Source organism: Pinus tabuliformis, chromosome X (assembly GCF_031772625.1).
Source record: "Pinus tabuliformis cultivar Carrire ecotype Pingquan chromosome X, CPIR1, whole genome shotgun sequence".
Classification (NCBI taxonomy): domain Eukaryota; kingdom Viridiplantae; phylum Streptophyta; class Pinopsida; order Pinales; family Pinaceae; genus Pinus; species Pinus tabuliformis.
Genome location: NC_142308.1, coordinates 1209084671 through 1209105970, shown reverse-complemented (window position 1 = coordinate 1209105970; position 21300 = coordinate 1209084671). Strand labels below are relative to the sequence as shown.

At 37.8% G+C, this 21300-nt stretch overlaps 1 protein-coding gene and 1 pseudogene across 1 annotated transcript; one reads left to right on the top strand and one right to left on the bottom strand.

Moving 5' to 3' along the window:
• Positions 1-10183: 10183 nt before the first annotated feature.
• On the top strand, positions 10184-12925 carry LOC149144313 (uncharacterized; annotated as a pseudogene).
• A 5776-nt stretch (positions 12926-18701) lies between these two features.
• LOC149144312 (putative disease resistance protein At5g43730) lies at positions 18702-19355 on the bottom strand. The gene has a single exon (XM_089452123.1). The coding sequence runs from the start codon at positions 19353-19355 to the stop codon at positions 18702-18704; it is 654 nt and encodes a 217-aa protein (XP_089308249.1).
• Positions 19356-21300: the final 1945 nt, after the last annotated feature.

The following is a 21300-nucleotide window of genomic DNA, read 5'->3' as shown; positions in this document are numbered from 1 at the left end:
AGGAGGCATAGTGAAAAAAATATTATTGAACTCATTCCCTAGTAGAACTTAAGTTGTAACAAGAAATGGGTATGTCAAATACCTTCTAATATTTTAGTGGTTCATCTTAAACTTGTCCTACTACAATCTGCATAAGACAATTAAGCATAGTTATGTTTTCTTTAAATATATATATATATATAAGTTGATAAAGTAAGAGTTGTGGCATTATCCTTTTGGCAATTCAAGTGGCTTTCACTTGGGGGTAGACTCACTCTTATCAAATTAGTTATGTAGAATATGTATGTCTATTGGATGCATTTATATATATTTTCAAAGGAAATCATTCATAAAATTGATAAAATAAAGGCTATATTTGTATGGTCAGGTAATAGTACAGGGAGGAAATACCACTTGGTCTGAATGTCCACCATAGTTCGACCTATTAAAGATGGTGTATGGGGTATATTGGATATTGAATGCTTTAACTATTCATTGGTCATCAAATCCCTTTGGAGGGCACTATATGGCACATGTATTTGGAAAAAAATCATGAAGGGGAAATATCTTCGTCATATAGAAGCTACACAGTGGATCAGAGAAGGGGCACATGAGTATAAGGGTGCATCATACATTTAGCACAATATGATGAGAAACAAGCAGTGGCTCTTTATTAGTATGAGATCGGAAATAGGAGATGGTCGATGAATTCAGGTGGGTTTGGATGAAATTAAGGGTATGGATGGTCAACATTCTCTTTCTACCCTCTTTTTGTAACATTTATACCATATTAGTATTACACATATTTGGTAGGTGGAAACTGAGCTAAACATCAGTTCGGGTAGACCAAAGTGGCAGAATGCGGAGACTATGGGGCTGACAGGTAGTTGAGGTATATAATGGGAGGATTACATCCATAATTCAAATCATACTAGGGATTTTCTCACCGATGTAGAGGATAAAATGTGATTGGTGGGCACTTTAAAAAAGTGACAAATTGTTTTCAAAGACATATATTAGAGATTCCCATTAGATAAAATTGATGAAATATTCATGTGGTATCAAAAAACATGGTATTGGTACATTCCTATTAAGTTGAAGTGTTTTAATTGGTTGGTTATACACCACATAGTGCTTACTTGGGATATATTAATCCACAGGGGGTTTCAAGGCCCTAGCATCTGCTCCCTATGCTTGGCATCCATGGAGGACACACATCACCTTTTTTTACTTTGTCCATTTGTAAAGGTTGTTTGGGTTGGGGTTATGAATCTACTCAACATAAAAGGTAGATGGAAACAAGGATCGATTGAGGAATGTTTATCCTCCTGGTTCAACCATCATAAGAACTACACAATATTACCCTTTTATATATTATGGGGAAAATGGAGATGTGGAAACATAAATATATTTGAACAGAGAGATCCAGAAATCAGGGATACGATATTAAAGACTGTTTCATACTTTGGGGAGTTTGGGTCAATAGTAAGGAAATATCATAGAAGAATCATTAAGTATATCGACATTTGGAAGGATATCTCATTTGGTTTCTTTGATTGGGTGTGTGATGAAAGAAATGTGGATTGATTATTTGCACACATTGTAATAGAAACTTGTACATTTTATCATTTTTGGTGGGAAGAAGGGAGGGGCTCAAACAACTGGGCATGACTCAGCACTGTGGGGGCCATTAATATGCGAAAAATGGTTGGGTATTGAGTCTTTAAAGATTTTTGGGGAGTCAAAAGTTTCATAGAATGGGTATAGGGATCTACTCAATATAATCCATTCATTCTTACTGCATGGATGAGGCGTATTCAGATACTGGAGTAGACATTTCAGCAGATCTCTTTCAGGCATGTGTTCCACGAACAGAATGGGGTTGCAGATGAATTATCAAAAAGAGGAGTATCGGTAGAGGAAGGTTTGATTGCTTTTCTACGTTTCAACAAGGTTCAATAGTAAACGAAGGAAACATAAAGATCTTGTAGCATGGAACTTAATTTCCACTCATAATACAATATGCATTTTGTGATGTTGTAATGACCATTTTTGAGGCAATGTTTGAGGTTCTTCAGTAAAAATCAAAGGGATTGTATCAACAAATAAGCTTGAGGAATTATAGGTAGAATATGGGGATATGAGAAACAATATATGTAAGTGGAATTTTGTTTTATATTTTAAGTGGAGGTGCAATAATAACAGATCCTTGACATAATTGTTTTTTGACGACGAAGCATGAGATAAACAAGCTATTGTAATAATTTTTATTAATGAAAAGCTAATATTTTTTTTTCTACTGAAAAAATATAGGTCGATATTTCTTTCTTTCGAAGCACAACTACCAACCTGGAAGGATGGGGCCGACCAAATGACTTAATGGCATTTCCTACACGTGATTTAGATATTTTTCCAAACATATATTAATTTCATGATAATATAGGTGATATATAAAATGACAATGTTGTTGACCAGAGACAGAAAATTCTTAAGTGAGAAAAGGGAAAAATTTACAAAGATTCTAGATGAAATAAACATGAGAAGAATGACTAGCCAAAAGAACAAACTGTAATTGGTTCTGGATTATCAAACCCATCTATTTTCTCATTAGGTTTAAAGGGAATGAAGGGTGCAACATCTCATACCCACATGAAATAACTCTAAATTTAATATCGAGTCAATTGCAAGTGTCACCACCATGAAGGGAACAATACCATCCTGCTATTGTATGAACCTCTCTTTCTATGGGGGTTCCACTTCAACAGGTCAATATCCTTCCTTGTACGTGACACAAACATTTTCACTACTATGAAAAAAAAAATCATCTGTATTAACAACAAGAGATATTGTCTTATGCTACTTACCCATTGTAATGTTAGCCATTTCATACTTGATTTTCATGAGAGGAATACAAAATTGTAACCTTCACTTAACATTAAGCATGAAATTATGATGTACCTACATTTCCTACATACTTTTCTCAGGACTTTACATATGCCCTATGCCTTACCACTAGTATGAATATCCACTATGATGTCAAGGAGGCTTACTATGTAAATTGATTTATGGTATACCCCTTTTACGTTCAATAAACTTAGTGTTAAATGGCGACGATGTACCTGTTTTTAAAATCTAACTACCCCTTGTTCTTGTAAATGGCGTTTAATTCCTTCGTGAATTTATTTACTTGACTTGCCATTTGGTATTATAGTCATTGGACCATATAATTTGTTGGGTGCATGGTCATCCAAGGTTCTCATTGATTATTAAACATGTTAATATTGTAAGCTTGGGGAAATCGATAACATTATGTATATTGTTTAAACCTCATCCCTAAGGTTTTATTACCACTGTACATATATTAAAAGCTCTAGTGCATGAAAACTAGATGGTGTTGAATGTTGTATGCCTGTGGGATTGAGTGTCCAATCCTCTCAAGAAAACACATCAAACACCATGTTCATATCACATGGGGGATTCAGACCTAGGTTTTCGTCGACAGTGAGGATGGGTTGAGGTGATCCAACGGTTCATCTTGCATCTCTCAAACCCTAAACCTCTTGACCGAATTTTCCCTTATCATTTATTGGGTAACCTATCCTCTGAGTGATGCCAAGTGATAACAAGTGAAATTGAATAGTTGCCCTAGTTTATCATGTATTCTTGTCAATGCCTTCATTCCCTACTTCTGCAGATGCATAACTGATTGATTGAGGTTTTCTTGGCGTGTGATCTTCCCTTGTTATACCCACCCCACCGTTATTCCCACAAAAGATGGCAATTTGGGTTGTAATGAAACTTGTATCTTTTTCCCTCTGGAGTTTTGATTTCGACCAAAACATCCATAGTGCTTATCAAATGAATCTCCTGGAAAAATGTTACTCATGCTCCATAGGTAAGTCTTCTTTAAGAGATTTTCTTATTAGCACTCTGGAATGCACAATCTGGTGCTCTATGTACTTCTAAAATTGTTTTTGTTTCCCTTTAATACTCTCGTCTTGTAATTGAATATCTAGGTTTACTTTCCATAGGTGAAAACATATTAGAATTTGATGTTGCTGCTTATTCTCAATTTCTGGCTATGCATATGGCCAAGCAAGATTATGGATTCCTCCAACACCCAACCATTTAGTTCCTCTATCAGGCATTAACAGCTAACGCTTTCCTTATTCTTTTTCCTTCTCCCTTTAATGTAGGTTCTTTTGGATTGTGTTCAATGGATAGCATGCTTAATTTGGTGTACCTCTTTTGATCCATCTTCAAATGGAAGGGGAAAACCTCTACGACAAATCTTGTTACAGGTAGGCCTTTATATTCATTTAATTTGTGCTTGTAGTTGAATTTTAACCCTTTCCTATCTCAAGGAAACCTTTCTCACTCATGTTTAATTGTTTTTTTTCCTTCTACAGGTATGGAGACAGTGTTAACGCATGGCTTGTTTAACCCATTCTACCTTAAAAGGATTTCGTCGGATAACAACACTTCACATTACTACAGGTCTATTTGACACATCCATTCCAATGATGGGTTTTATGAGGAATTCTCATGTGAGTTCTCTGCCTAGTTTATGCTTGTTGTTACATGACTTAAAGTCATACTTACCATCCAATAACAAATACTTCCTATCTCTCCTAGTGAAATGGAAATTGTATAGTTTTACTTTCACCCTTGAAGGAACTTTTTGTATACAATAACTTGACCATGGTTACTTCTATCTGACACATTGTTCCATTCAATTTTGTTGACACCTAATCTTCATGATTGGGGAATTTGTAAATAAATAAATCAGGAATGTGAACAGTCATCGGAAGATGAACTGAACAATCACTCCTAATGTATATAACAATAACCTACCTATGGAATAATCAGACCAATCAGTTTTTTCTGCCTTTGGAGAGTTACTGCCTGGCCTGACATGGTATCAGAGCCAGTTCTAAAAATAGTTGTAACTCCCTTCATCTCTGCCACTACCTCTGTCCTGAGCATTGCCACTGCCTCTGTCCTGAAATAGTCTGCCACTACCTCAGTCCTGAGCGCTGCTCTGCCTCTGTCCATGGCCTGACATGCCCAGAGATGCGTTGGTGCCTCTATGCAGACCTGTCCAAGCTCATTTTCACTCTCATGTGACCAAGTTGCGAATTCTCTCATACACACAACGCCTTGAACCATGCCTTTCTGGAAAGAGAGCATAACTATCGCCAGTGGAAGTTGGAGTTCCAGAACGAAGAAGAACACAAAGACGGGATGCATATGAGGTGGCACCATGAATGATTCCCAGAACGGAGATTTGAATGTTGAATGCGCAGTGGTATTATCGTTTTGAATTTTGAATGCGTTTGCATTAAAGCTGGTATCTGCTATTGTGTTCAATTCTTTGACTCCGACGAAAAGAGACTTCTTTGTAAAGCTAATGACAAAGGCTTCTGAATTTAATCTTTTGCTTCATTGTGGACTTCTCATTTGTAGAATGTGTTTTTGTAGAATGGAATATGGTGGATATATTATATGAGGATCCTTGGAGGGATTTGAAGAAACAGTACATAAAAGTATTTGAAATCTTTTTGCCCTTTTGAGTACAATTTCACTGTATATCAGCAGAAGAATTTTTTCTATCAGCAGAAGTTTTTTTTTTACAGAATGCATTCAATCATCTCTATGGTAGGAATAGTTCTCACTGGAAAGGAGAACTATCCTGAATGGTCCCGGATGATAAAACACACCCTCATCTTCAATGAGTTGTGGAAAGGAGTGTGTGTCGGAGAAGGAGACAATGACCCAGTGCAACCTACATCAGACAAAGAGCTCGTCATTTGGGAAAACAAGAACAGCAAAGCCTATGCATTAATCGCAGCATCTGTAAATGAAGAAGTAAGTCGCCATATTTCATCATATTCAACTGCCTTTGAAGCTTTACAAAAGCTGAAAGAACTCTATGACTCACATTCTGCACTGGAAGTTGTTCAGCTCATGATTAAACTCTTCACTCTTGAACTGAAAAATAATGATCCTCTTGCTCTTGCATCTGAAGTAAAATCTATAATGCATGATATCAAATCCACTAAGGTTGAGCTGGATATCCCTCTTATTGCTTTTCTCAAGGCACTCTATCCTACTTACTCCAATTATCTTGAGTCTTTACAAGCAAATGGAAATCTTAAAGATATAACCTTTGACTCTCTTGTGAAAAAGTTTGCTGAAAGAGAGAAAGCCTTTGGAAAGAAGACAACTCCTGAATCTTCTGAAGAGACTGTGTGCCTTGCTCATAAAGAAAAGCATCCTGCTCAAGATTCTACAAGAGGAAGAGGTGGACGAAGAGGAAGAGGAAGATACTTCAGAGGCAGGGGGGCGGACATTCTCAAGGAGAAAAGGCAGATCTGCATTGCATTCACTACAAACGAAATGGATCACATGATGCTTCTACATGCAAGCTACCATGGGACAAAATTGAGCAGAAAAGAAACCAGCAGAAAGGTAAAACTGATGATACAGACAAAGGTAAAGCACCTGAATCCGCTCACTATATTGAGGCACAATGTAACATTGGAGTAAATGAAGATTTGTTTAATGCTTCACTTGCTTCTTCAAAAAATGATTGGCTGCTTGATTTAGGAGCAACTTGTCATATGAATCATAGAAAAGATTTTTTTGAAGATTTCACTGACAATGTTGATGGAGCAGTATACTTTGCAGATCAGTCAAAAATCAAGCCATCAGGACTTGGCACAATCAGGCTTAAACTGCCTGGTCTTCCAGACTTTCTTCTAGATCATGTTCTATATCTCCCACAGCTCAAGAGAAACTTGCTGTCCTTGGTCCACATCCGCCAGCAAGGTCACTCCATTCATATGTTTGATGGCAAGCTTGAGGTAAGAAAAGCATCTAACCACTCACTTGTCATGAGGGGAATAGAAGAAGAAAGGCTTCTCAAACTGCAAGGAACCTCTGCTCATGCACAACATTTCTCATATATTTCTCATCATGAAGAAGGTACACTTCCATCAAGTTTATTATGGCATGCTAGATTTGGACATTTAAACTATGACAGTCTCCGCTTATTGAAGAAAAATGGTGTTGTTGGTTTGCCTACAATTCCTAGGAAACATAAGCAATGTGATGCTTGCATTCTAGGAAAGCATAGCAAACAGTCTTTTCATGATTCACATTCAAGGGCACATAGGAAGCTTGAACTCATTCATTCAGATTTATGTGGTCCAATGCTTGTTCCTTCTGCAAATGGAAATAAATATATCATGACATTTATTGATGATTACACCAGAATGTGTTGGGTTTATTTATTGAAGAGCAAATCTGATGCTTTTCAAACATTCAAGAATTTTCATAAATGGATTGAAAATGATGCACAATCTCATATTGGGTCTATTCGCACTGATAATGGAAAAGAATATACATCAAATGAATTTGAACACTATCTTCGCCAACATGGGATCAAACATCAAACAACTGTGCCTTATAATCCCCAACAGAATGGTGTAGCTGAAAGAATGAATAGAACAATCTTGAATATGATACGATCCATGCTTTTCTTCAAAAATGTAAAGATAATGTTTTGGGTTGATGCTATTCTATGTGCTGCATATATAAAGAATAGATGTCCATCTAATGCTATAAGAAACAAGACTCCTTATGAATTGTGGTATGGACATGTTCCTTCGGTAAAACATCTCAGGATCTTTGGTTCCACCTGTTATGCTTTGATACCAAAGGTACATAGAAACAAACTTGGTGCTAGAAGTCGTAAGTGTATCTTCCTGGGGTATTCAAACACCTCTAAAGCATACCGCCTCTATGATGAAGTAAATAAAAAGTTTGTTGTATCTAGAGATGTCATTTTTCTTGAATCATCCAAATCTGACAATGTTGTTGAGCGACAACTTGATCGCTTGGATAGATTCGCGAAAACGAAATCATTTCAAGAATTTGATAATTATATTCCACATCTTGAAGGGGGGATTCCTATACTAGATCAACATGTGGAATCTTCTTCTGAAGAACAATCTCCTCTGCATGAAACTCCAACAACGGATGATGCTTTAAGTGATGTAATTGATAGAATTGGGAGACTCAATCTTGATTCAGTCCCAACTCAATCAACAGAGCAGCCTGGACCATCTCAGAAAGGTCCCCCAAAGTGGCTGAAAAAGACACTTGAAAGTGTTCATCCTGATGAAATTGGAAAAACAGGAACCAGAAATTCAAATCGACAAAATGGAGGTGATGTAGATGACTCTAATTCACCTGTTGATATGGATGTTACTTATGATTGTGAATTGAACTTGTCTACAGATTTTGAACCAACTTCCTTCAAAGAAGCTGCTTCTCATGATAAATGGAAAGAAGCTATGCAAAAGGAGTATGATGCCCTCATAAAGAATGGCACTTGGAAGCTGGTTGATCCTCCATTTGGAACCAAACCAATTGGCTGCAAGTGGGTCTACAAGAACAAGTACAAATCTAATGGCTCACTTGACAAGCACAAAGCTAGGCTTGTGGCAAAAGGTTTTTCACAGAAGGAAGGGGTCGATTATGAGGAAACTTTTGCCCCCACAGCAAAATGGGCCACCATCCGGACACTCTTTGCACTAGCAGCTCAGAACGGTTGGAAAGTCCATCAAATGGATGTAAAAACTGCATTCTTGAATGGAGATCTAAAAGAGAATGTTTTTATGTCCCAGTCTGAAGGATTTGCTGTGAAAGGACATGAACATAAAGTATGCAAACTTGTGAGTCCTTGTATGGCCTCAAACAAGCACCGCGAGCCTGGTATGAAAAACTAACTGAGCATCTTCTGAAACTCAACTTCAATCATTTTGATCTTGATGATGCAACTTTATTTGTCAAGAAAGTTGGCAAAACAATTGTGTATCTTGTGGTATATGTAGATGATCTTTTAATGACAGGGAACAATGAAAGCTACATTGCATCCATAAAGAAGGAATTGGGGAAAAGTTTTGAAATGACTGATTTGGGCTATGTTCATTACTATCTTGGCATTGAAGTAACCCAACATCCAAAATCCATATTTCTTTCTCAAAAGAAATACATTGGAGATTTGTTAAACAGATTTGGCATGACAAAGTGCAATCCTCTTTCTACTCCAATGGAACAAAACTTAAAGCTCACATCTATTGAAGGAAAGGAATTTGAGGATGCAACAAAGTATAGACAGCTTGTAGGAAGTCTCATCTACCTCACTACTACCAGACCAGACATTTCATTTACTGTTGGAATCCTCTCCAGGTTCATGCAAAAGCCTTGTGAGGGACATTGGTCTGCTGCAAAAAGAGTTCTAAGGTACTTGAAGGGAACTCAAGACCTTGGAATCAGGTATACACAGGTGGACGACTTCAGCTTGATTGGATACTCTGATTCAGACTTCGATGGAGACAAAGAAACTGGGGTATCTACTTCAGGATATGCTACGAGTCTTGGATCAGGAGCTGTCTCCTGGAGATCACGCAAACAATCAGTTCTAGCAGATTCCACAACTGAAGCAGAATACGTGGCAGTAGCTGAAGCAAGGAAAGAAATTGTGTGGCTCAGGAAAATTCTTGAATATTTGCAGGTAAAACAAGTACAATCAACTCCACTCATGATTGATAACACCTCTGCAATAAAGTTGGCCAAGAATCCAAAGTTCCATGATCGAACAAAGAATATCAATACTAAATATCATCTGATTCGACATCATGTTGAGGCCAAAACAATCCATCTCCGTCATTGTTCCACAAATGAGAAAATTGCAGACATCTTCACCAAAGCACTTGGAAAGGAAAAGCTTGAACGATTCAGAATGATGCTTGGACTCACCAACATCCCTTCAGATTAAGGGGGGGAATGTTGACACCTAATCTTCATGATTGGGGAATTTGTAAATAAATAAATCAGGAATGTGAATAGTCATCGAAAGATGAATTGAACAATCACTCCTAATGTATATAACAATAACCTACCTATGGAATAATCAGACGAATCAATTTTTTCTGCCTTTGGAGAGTTACTGCCTGGCCTGACAAATTTCACGTCCTATAATAGTTATTTTATCACTGGCTATTTTTTTTTTTTCTGGAAACGCATTAGGGCTGAAGAAACAATGTGTTAATCCGACGTGAAGCCTATAAAGCATAATTACGCCGTAAGGCGTGCCCTCTAGAATCAACACCCCCAGCTGCTACCGTGGGCGATTATGGACCATCGATTATCTATGTTAGACGATAGAAGCATCTTCAACCGTCAGATTAAGAAGAAACTATACAGCGAAGATGGATACCTCCACGTGGTTACTAACTCCGGCGAAGATCGATACAGTTACATGGAGGCTCCTTCTGCTCTGTATCCTGCAGAGCCCGTGGCCACCATTCCTTATTTCCACGTCACTTACACATGCCATGACCTCCTCTGGGCGGTAATGAAACCGAAAGCGATACCTCGTGAATCCCTTTCTCTAAATTCCTGTATAAATACCTCTCAATCCCTTGGCCTATTGCACCATTCACAAAGCAGCATTGCCTCCATTCGTCCTCTATATCGTTACCCACTCCATTTGGGTTCTGTTAGCCAGCTGTGCAACGGTCCAAACCCTCATATGGCACGAAATGTCTACGGGTTCATCTTCCTCCCAACAAATTTGTTAGCCTGGATGGTTCGGGATTATGGTAACAATGCATTAGCAGAGCTCGAGCGTAAGTATCAAAAGTTCTGCTGTTGTTTCTTTCGCTTCAATTATGAATTTCGAATGAAATTTAGCTTTCCCAAATAAGGCACGTTATTTTCCCCAACAGTATTGGACCATAGCGATAGGCCTCTGGAGTCTGAACTGTTTACCTTAACATCACCTCAGGTATTTTATTTCGCTATGTTTCTTACAACAGTTGGAACTACGAAGTTGCATGAATGTCGTGACTCATGGCATTCAGGATGGTGGCCCTTGAAGAGCCTTATGTGGATTGCTCTGATGGTGATCCCCTTTTTTATTCCATCTGCTTTTATTCAATTCTATGGTGAGTTTACTTAAAATGATTCTCAACAATCTATTTCAATACCAAATCTGGTTCAAATTACCAATTTTTACTCTTTTTCTGCTTAAATTAGACAGGTTTCATGACTTTGTGGCAAATTGCAATTAGACATCAAAATTGCCCAAACATGGACTTCATAAAATGCGTATCATAAACTAACGTCTTTGTAACTATTGATGCAGGTGAAGTTGCTAGATTTGGTGTCGGGTATGCTTCTCTTCTTTCACGTTTTTTGGATACAATGTGCCTTTTAAGTACACAAACAATCTGCTTGGATAAATTAACTTCTGGAGAATCAATTTTACATTTCACGTTTTTTGGATACAATGTGCCTTTTAAGTACACAAACAATCTCCTTGGATAAATTAACTTCTGGAGAATCAATTTTACATTTGCTGATTTGTAGAAAACTGTTGATGACAAATCCAGGGGTGGGGGTTGGTGATATTTTCACGCAATGTTTCACTAGTTCAGTGATATCTAACAAATCCCCCGTACAACAATCACCTACGTCATCAAAATGTCTTTTGCAATTTTAACCTAAATACTACGACTAGATAACCTTTGTCTTCCAAAAGAGAATATGTATATGCTATGCTATTTGTCCATGGTAAATTCAGGATTACATTGGTTACATTTGGGTGATATAGTTTGATCAATCACTAAATGGATATTATGGTTTCTATCTTATAGGCTAAAATTAATTGCTTGTTAAAGAATACTAACCAGGGCCAAAATTTGTCTCTTTTTTTGGTAGGAGATTTCTCATCATACAACTTTTCAGTGTGATCAATTTCATCACTTGGGGGAATTATTATATTGGGTATTGGAGAAAAATGTTGAACGATGGTACAACTCTTTCCCCTCATGTTCACCGTTTTTTTTCTTTTAATTTCAAGGAAGATGGATATGTTAAAAAATTGAAGTTTGAATCCAAAATTTGTTTGGGAGATTTTTTTACCATCAGTTTCATCCAGCTGAAGCCATCCCTAGATTGGACAAAAAATTCCTTTTACAGAGTGGAAAGAAAAGGAAAATTATTGGATGACGAACTGGTATTAATTATGTTAATAGGTAAAATAACCTATAAGGAAATTCAAAAACATAGAAATAGTCGAGATGCAGATAAGGCATATGGCTATTAATACCTAAATTGAGATTCATATGGCCATTTATCATTTAGTTCCAATATGTAGATTTGGTTTAGAGTTTGCTTTCTTGGATCTTGTCAAAAATCAGGAGATAACAGAATCAAGAACATTTAAGTAGGATTAGAAAAATAAATCCCTGTCTATCTACAGATATACACACATATTTGCCTCATGACCATATCGACGAATACGAGAATCATCCCTAGTAAGTGAAGAAAATTTGAGTAATGCAGAAGATGGGCGTTTACTTTTTTACTTCAAATCCCAACTTAAAAATACAGAACTTTCCTTATCTGTTCCACAGCTCAACACAACTCTATATATTGAATTGACATGCCAATGTACTAAATCTGAATTTTATAACTCATGGAAACATCGATTATAATGCATCCAAAAACATATTCAAATTTTCACCTCCCCTGTTTAAAAGCTATAAATCTAAGAGTTTTTGTTCTTTAATTGAGATCCATTTTCTCCTTATCATGACATTTATTTTATCGCCCAGTTTTCGTATATGGCATAAAACTGATGAACAAAGAAAATTTAATTTCACACAGTCGGATCCTAGTGATTACAATGTCAACGATGGCCTATGCTGCTTCCCTGGCTGGAATCATACTGATGTACATTTGGTATGCTCCAAAAGCATCATGCGTCCTGAACATATTTTTCATCACATGGACACTACTTCTTCTTCAAGTAATGACTAGCATCTCCCTACATTCAAAAGTAAGTTCCAATGACATAATTCACATGTAGTTATTAGTAAGTTGGTGATTCCTTATCACAAGTTGCCAATCAATTATATTCAGGAAAGTGACTGAAATCTAAATATTTGTTATATTATTACATTGCAAATAAACGTTTATTTTTTGCAAGGGAGTGTCGTTTTAAAAGTTGTTGAGATGGAAACTAATCACTGACTGTAGGCATCAAACTTATGTTGAATATGCAGGCAACAGTATATTCTACAAAGAATTCTGATGTATGTGTTTCCTTTCTCAGCAACGTCCACAGGAATGTGTGATTTCATCTATGAGGACATTAGTGAATGTGTTTTTCGTTGATGCATCCAATTGGGCGTGGACGGTATAGTTTTCTATGAGAAGCCTCTGCTACAATCTGAAGTATAGCAGATTTCAAATTCAAATAGTCATCCAAAGTATTGTAAATTTGATGAGAGATTCTTGCATAAGCTTTCACTTAAAAAGGCTTGGATGTCTGCACTGAAACTGTGTGAGTGCTGTTTTTTTGGGGCGGGGGTAAGGAGGGGGATTATATGCACCATGATTGTATAGCACTGAAAATTTAGTCTGGTTCAATTATCCTTTCACAATGAGAAAAGCTAGGAACCATTGTGAGTCCATATTTGGAAATTTTGGTACTCTGTTCCATATTTGCTTAATTTGTTGTACTATGTGCCTACCGGATTGTGGTCTAGCCCAAGTAGTAAAGTGATTGGTCTTCTATTAAGTTAGATGATGCTGAGTGTAAATTCTGAGTGACTTTTACTGTAGATGTGCCCCTCACAGCCTTGTATCTTAGCTAAAAATAATCTATAAAAATCATTCTCCAAACTAAAAACAAATAAAATATATACCTCTATATAATCATGGTACTCTGTAATCCTTATAGGCAATATAAGGCAACCGAAGTGGGGGCATCTGAAAGAGTTGCACAAAGAGATAAAACTATGTGAAGCTGCTCTACTCTATGGAGACGTGAATACCATTTCACTGGGCCAAGGCCTTGAGGTTGGTCATTCAATTGAATATTTTTCCGTAACAAGATTAATACATTATGACATTGCAAATAAACATTTACTTTTTGCAAGGGAGTGTCATTTTAAAAGCTGTTGAGATGGACCCCTCTGTTTTTTTTCTTTTTCCCTAGATTCACTCTTTTTCTCCGCTATTTCTCATCCTTTTTCATAGCCATGTACAAGTGAATTTCCGTCTTCTTGTTTTTTTTTAAAGTTAGAGATTAAGAAATTGAAATTGTTTTTTTTTAAAGTTCGAGATAAAAAAATAAAATTGAAATTGTCATAAAAATCTAAAGAATTATAAAGAATTATGAACTATTTATCAAGCTCATTTCTATAATGTCAAACATTTTTGTCTAAAATTTGATAATAAATAAAGATAATGGCCAAAACATAAATCATAAATCATATAATGGTATTAAGCTTTCTGAATAAGAAGAGCTCATTGCACCAAAATTCACCATACAACCAACTTTCCCTTTTATCCCACAGTTGGGAATACCTCTTTGTAATTTCTTCCATGTCTACCATAGACATTGCCATCACTTCTACATTAGTGTTCTCTCTAGTTCCTATATTTCTTATTGGACAACCAAAAATTCTTACTTTTTGAAGTGTCTTCAGATCCATATAACTCTCTGGTAATATATTTAATGTTGTACATGCCATTATAGTAAATATTTTAAGTGAAGCCATTGCACCTTTCTCTATTACATGCAACTCCTTTAATGTAGGTAGCCAAGCAAGAGAAAATGTTTCCAGAAGAGGAAATGCTCCTTTGTGACCAAATTCTGTTGGAAACTTACTTACTCTAGGACATTCAATGATCTCCAATTGCCTCAAACCCTTGAGTTTATGTAGATGTGGAAGTTCTTCCAAGAAATGACAACCAGCAAATTTAAGATAGCCCAAATATTGAAAGTCATAAAAATTATAATCCATTTTAACCAAGTGAAAGTATTCTAATAATACCAGTCTTCTCAATTTTGACATGTTTCTTATATCGTTGGGTAGAATTTCCAGCTTTATGAGTGACAATGTGAGGGAGTTCATTTGAGTCATCTTTCCCAGTGTGCCCTCACTAATAATTTCCCCATTATTTTGTAGTTGTAATGTTTTTATGAGTGACAATGTGAGGGAGTTCATTTGAGTCATCTTTCCTAGTGTTTCCTCACTAATAATTTCCCCATTATTTTGTAGTTGTAATGTTTTAAGTTGTGTTAAACTTGCCAAATTGTTGATAGAAGCTGTTTTTTTTCCATCTGGTATCCTTATCTTTCTTCCAAAGAACCTTGCAACCATAAGTTTCCAAATGCTCCAAAGAGGTAAGCCCTGAGATACTGGGAGGTAGAAATTGCAGATCTCTACATCCCTCCAAGCTTAATTTCCTTAAAGATCTCAGCATATGGATGGCAGACGGTAATTCTTGGATGGCAGAATAGGAAAGATCAAGGATCTCCAGATTTACAAGACTGGTAAAAGATGCAGGTAACCTATTGATGGGTATGTGTCTTAAACCCAAATATATTAGCTGCTCCAAACACCCAAAACTCTTTGGCAATGATTTCAATGACGTTCCACTTAAAGAGAACGCCTTAAGGGATATCATACTCCTGACACCCTTGTTGGGATCTTTGTTAAATATGGATTTCCACTGAGAAGCAATGAGCATATTTGTGTAGACGATGTGATTAAGCCGAATGCGGCCCAAACACTCATTTTCATTCACAGCTGTCAAACCCTTACCCACACGGCAGTAGAAATTTTCTTCCTCCTCTGCGATTCGGATTGCCATATCACGCAGGGAGTCATGCACCCTGAAACAGAGTACTTGCCCATCAAAGTCTCTCATCATTGGCTCGATCAAACAACGATCTGCTAAAATGTTGAGATAATATCTTCCCAGCTCGAATGGATCATAAGCGGGTTGATGCTGATGTTCCAACGTCTTCTTGGCAAGTAAGCCTTCCCCTATCCATACCTGAATCGCCAACTGGACATGAACGACTGCGTCTTCCAAGATGTTTGTAGCTACACATAAAAAGCACAATCGCAGGTCAGCATCCTCATATCCGAGTGCATCATAACTCAACCTAACACAGTTGTACACACTGTCCACGTTTGGAAGCCTTTGGACAGCCCATTCCCACTGTTGTGGATGAGTACTCCTGGCCATTGCCCTGCCAACCACTTTGATAGCGAGGGGAAGCCCTCTGCACCTTTTACACACAAGATTGGCTTTTCCCTCTTCTATGTTTGTTGGCAAATTTCCATATAAAAAGCACAATTGCAGGTCAGCATCCTCATAGCCGAGTGCATCATAACTCAACCTAACACAATTGTACACAGTGTCCACATTTGGCAGCCTTTGGACAACCCATTCCCACTGTTGTGGATGAGTACTTCCGGCCATTGGCCTGCCAACCACTTTGATAGCGAGGGGAAGCCCTCTGCACCTTTTACACACAAGCTTGGCTTTTCCCTCTTCTATGTTTGCTGGCAGATTTCCATTATTATATGGAAAAGTGTGACAAGCAAACAACTTCCAACTCTCATCTTCCGACAAGTCCTCCATTGTTATTGTGTATTTATCTGCGACACCTGTTTTTAAGAGTGCAACGCGATCCCTGGAACTGACAATGACTTTGGAGGTGGAGTGGTTCCTTACAGGGCACAGTACACCTAATTCCTCTAACAATTCTGCAGCATTCCATCCCCATACATCATCTAAGAATAGAATAAGCCCGGTGCTCTAGTGCACTGTCTAATTCAACCATCGCTTTACCTCTTCTTCGTTCATATTTTCGCCCAAATTTACATTTTTTTGTGTGGCTATTTGGGTACGGAGTGCATTTCTAAGACTTTTAAAAGAGGGACTTTGGGAAACAGTGAGCCAAAGTAATAAACCATCCTTAGAATTACTGCGTACCTTTTGGCTATTGAAGAGCGTCTTCAAAAGAAGAGTTTTTCCGGAACTTTTCGAGAATCGAAAATGCTTTATCCTGTCCCACTATAAGGGGCTCTTTGATCAATTTCATCTTTGCAGAGCCTATTGGAACAACAGGGCCATGGGAAGTACTTGAAGAAGAAGAGCTCATTTCACCAAAATTCACCATACAACAAACTTTCCCTTTTATCCCACAATTGGGAATATCTCTTTGTAATTTCTTCCATGTCTACCATAGACATTGCCATCACTTCTACATTAGTGTTCTCTCTAGTTCCTATATTTCTTATTGGACAACCAAAAATTCTTACTTTCTGAAGTGTCTTCAGATCCATATAACTCTCTGGTAATATATTTAATGTTGTACATGCCATTATAGTAAATATTTTAAGTGAAACCATTGCACCTTTCTCTATTACAGGCAACTCCTTTAATGTAGGTAGCCAAGCAAGAGAAAATGTTTCCAGAAGAGGAAATGCTCCTTTGCGACCAAATTCTGTTGGAAACAAACTTGTTCTAGGACATTCAATGATCTCCAATTGCCTCAAACCCTTGAGTTTATGTAGATGTGGAAGTTCTTCCAAGAAATGACAACCAGCAAATTTAAGATAGCCCAAATATTGAAAGTCATAAAAATTATAATCCATTTTAACCAAGTGAAAGTATTCTAATAATCCATTTTAACCAAGTGAAAGTATTCTAATAATACCAGTCTTCTCAATTTTGACATGTTTCTTATATCGTTGGGTAGAATTTCTAGCTTTATGAGTGACAATGTGAGGGAGTTCATTTGAGTCATCTTTCCCAGTGTGCCATCACTAATAATTTCCTCATTATTTTGTAGTTGTAATGTTTTAAGTTGTGTTAAACTTGCCAAATTGTTGATAGAAGCTGTTTTTTTTCCATCTGGTATCCTTATCTTTCTTCCAAAAAGCCTTGCAACCATAAGTTTCCAAATGCTCCAAAGAGGTAAGCCCTGAGATACAGGGAGGTAGAAATTGCAGATCTCTACATCCCTCCAAGATTAATTTCCTTAAAGATCACAGCATATGGATGGCGGACGGTAATTCTTGGATGGCAGAATAGGAAAGATCAAGGATCTCCAGATTTACAAGACTGGTAAAAGATGCAGGTAACGTATTGATGGGCATGTGTCTTAAACCCAAATATATTAGCTACTCCAAACACCCAATACTCTTTGGCAATGATTTCAATGACATCCCACTTAAAGAGAACGCCTTAAGGGAGATCATACTCCTGATCACCCTTGTTGGGATCTTTGTTAAATATGGATTTCCACTGAGAAGCAATGAGCATATTTGTGTAGACGATGTGATTAGGGGAAAAGAAGTCAATCTGTTCTCGCTCAACAAAAGCCGAATGCGGCCCAAACACTCATTTTCATTCACAGCTGTCAAACCATTACCCACACAGCAGTAGAAATTTTCTTCCTCCTCTACGATTCGGATTGCCATATCACGCAGGGAGTCATGCACCCTGAAACAGAATACTTGCCCATCAAAGTCTCTCATCATTGGCTCGATCAAACAACGATCTGCTAAAATGTTGAGATAATATCTTCCTAGCTCGAATGGATCATAAGCGGGTCGATGCTCATGTTCCAACGTCTTCCTGGCAAGTAAGCCTTCCCCTATCCATACCTAAATCACCAACTGGACATGAACGACTGCGTCTTCCAAGATGTTTGCAGCTACACATAAAAAGCACAACTGCAGGTCAGCATCCTCATAGCCGAGTGCATCATAACTCAACCTAACAGAATTGTACACACTGTCCACGTTTGGCAGCCTTTGGACAGCCCATTTTCACTGTTGTGGATGAGTACTCCCGGCCATTGCCCTACCAACCACTTTGATAGCGAGGGGAAGCCCTCTCCACCTTTTACACACAAGATTTGCTTTTCCCTCTTCTATGTTTGCTGGCAGATTTCCATATAAATAGCACAATTGCAGGTCAGCATCCTCATAGCCGAGTGCATCATAACTCAACCTAACACAATTGTACACACTGTCCATGTTTGGCAGCCTTTGGACAGCCCATTCCCACTGTTGTGGATGAGTACTCCTGGCCATTGCCCTGCCAACCACTTTGATAGTGAGGGGAAGCCCTCTGCACCTTTTACACACAAGCTTGGCTTTTCCCTCTTCTATGTTTGCTGGCAGATTTCCATTATTATATGGAAAAGTGTGACAAGCAAACAAATTCCAACTCTCATCTTCCGACAAGTCCTCCATTGTTATTGTGTATTTATCTGCGACACCTGTTTTTAAGAGTGCAGCGCGAACCCTGGAACTGACAATGACTTTGGAGGTGGAGTGGTTCCTTACAGGGCACATTACACCTAATTCCTCTAACAATTCTGCAGCATTGCATCCCGATACATCATCTAAGAACAAAATAAACCCGGTGCTCTGGTGCACTGTCTGATTCAACCATCGCTTTACCTCTTCTTCGTTCATATTTTCGCCCAAATTTACATTTTTTGTGTGGCTATTTGGGTACGGAGTGCATTTCTAAGACTTGTAAAAGAGGGACTTTGGGAAACAGTGAGCCAAAGTAATAAACCATCCTTAGAATTACTGCGTACCTTTTGGCTATTGAAGAGCGTCTTCAAAAGAAGAGTTTTTCCGGATCCACCCTTGCCAACAACACCAGCTTTTCGAGAATCGAAAATGCTTTATCCTGTCCCACTATAAGGGGCTCTTCGATCAATTTCATCTTTGCAGAGCCTGTTGGAACAACAGGGCCATGGGAAGTACTTGAAGAAGAAGAGCTCATTGCACCAAAATTCACCATACAACCAACTTTCCCTTTTATCCCACAATTGGGAATATCTCTTTGTAATTTCTTCCATGTCTACCATAGACATTGCCATCACTTCTACATTAGTGTTCTCTCTAGTTCCTATATTTTTTATTGGACAACCAAAAATTCTTACTTTCTGAAGTGTCTTCAGATCCATATAACTCTCTGGTAATATATTTAATGTTGTACGTGCCATTATAGTAAATATTTTAAGTGAAGCCATTGCACCTTTCTCTATTACAGGAAACTCCTTTAATGTAGGTAGCAAAGCAAGAGAAAATGTTTCCAGAAGAGGAAATGCTCCTTTGTGACCAAATTCTGTTGGAAACAAACTTACTCTAGGACATTCAATGATCTCCAATTGCCTCAAACCCTTGAGTTTATGTAGATGTGGAAGTTCTTCCAAGAAATGACAACCAGCAAATTTAAGATAGCCCAAATATTGAAAGTCATAAAAATTATAATCCATTTTAACCAAGTAAAGTATTCTAATAATACCAGTCTTCTCAATTTTGACATGTTTCTTATATCGTTGGGTAGAATTTCCAGCTTTATGAGTGACAATGTGAGGGAGTTCATTTGAGTCATCTTTCCCAGTGTGCCACCACTAATAATTTCCCCATTATTTTGTAGTTGTAATGTTTTAAGTTGTGTTAAACTTGCCAAATTGTTGATAGAAGCTGTTTTTTTTCCATCTAGTATCCTTATCTTTCTTCCAAAGAGCCTTGCAACCATAAGTTTCCAAATGCTCCAAAGAGGTAAGCCCTGAGATACTGGGAGGTAGAAATTGCAGATCTCTACATCCCTCCAAGCTTAATTTCCTTAAAGATCTCAGCATATGGATGGCGGACGGTAATTCTTGGATGGCAGAATAGGAAAGATCAAGGATCTCCAGATTTACAAGACTGGTAAAAGATGCAGGTAACCTATTGATGGGCATGTGTCTTGAACCCAAATATATTAGCTGCTCCAAACACCCAATACTCTTTGGCAATGATTTCAATGATGTCCCACTTAAAGAGAACCCCTTAAGGGAGATCATACTCCTGATCACCCTTGTTGGGATCTTTGTTAAATATGGATTTCCACTGAGAAGCAATGAGCATATTTGTGTAGACGATGTGATTAGGGGAAAAGAAGTCAATCTGTTCTCGCTCAACAAAAGCCGAATGTGGCCCAAACACTTATTTTCATTCACAGCTGTCAAACCCTTACCCACACGGCAGTAGAAATTTTCTTCCTCCTCTGCGATTCGGATTGCCATATCACGCAGGGAATCATGCACCCTGAAACAGAGTACTTGCCCATCAAAGTCTCTCATCATTGGCTCGATCAAACAACGATCTGCTAAAATGTTGAGATAATATCTTCCCAGCTCGAATGGATCATAAGCGGGTCGATGCTGATGTTCCAAAGTCTTCTTGGCAAGTAAGCCTTCCCCTATCCATACCTGAATCGCCAACTGGACATGAACGACTGCGTCTTCCAAGATGTTTGCAGCTACACATAAAAAGCACAATTGCATGTCAGCATCCTCATAGCCGAGTGCATCATAACTCAACCTAACAAGATTGTACACACTGTCCACGTTTGGCAGCC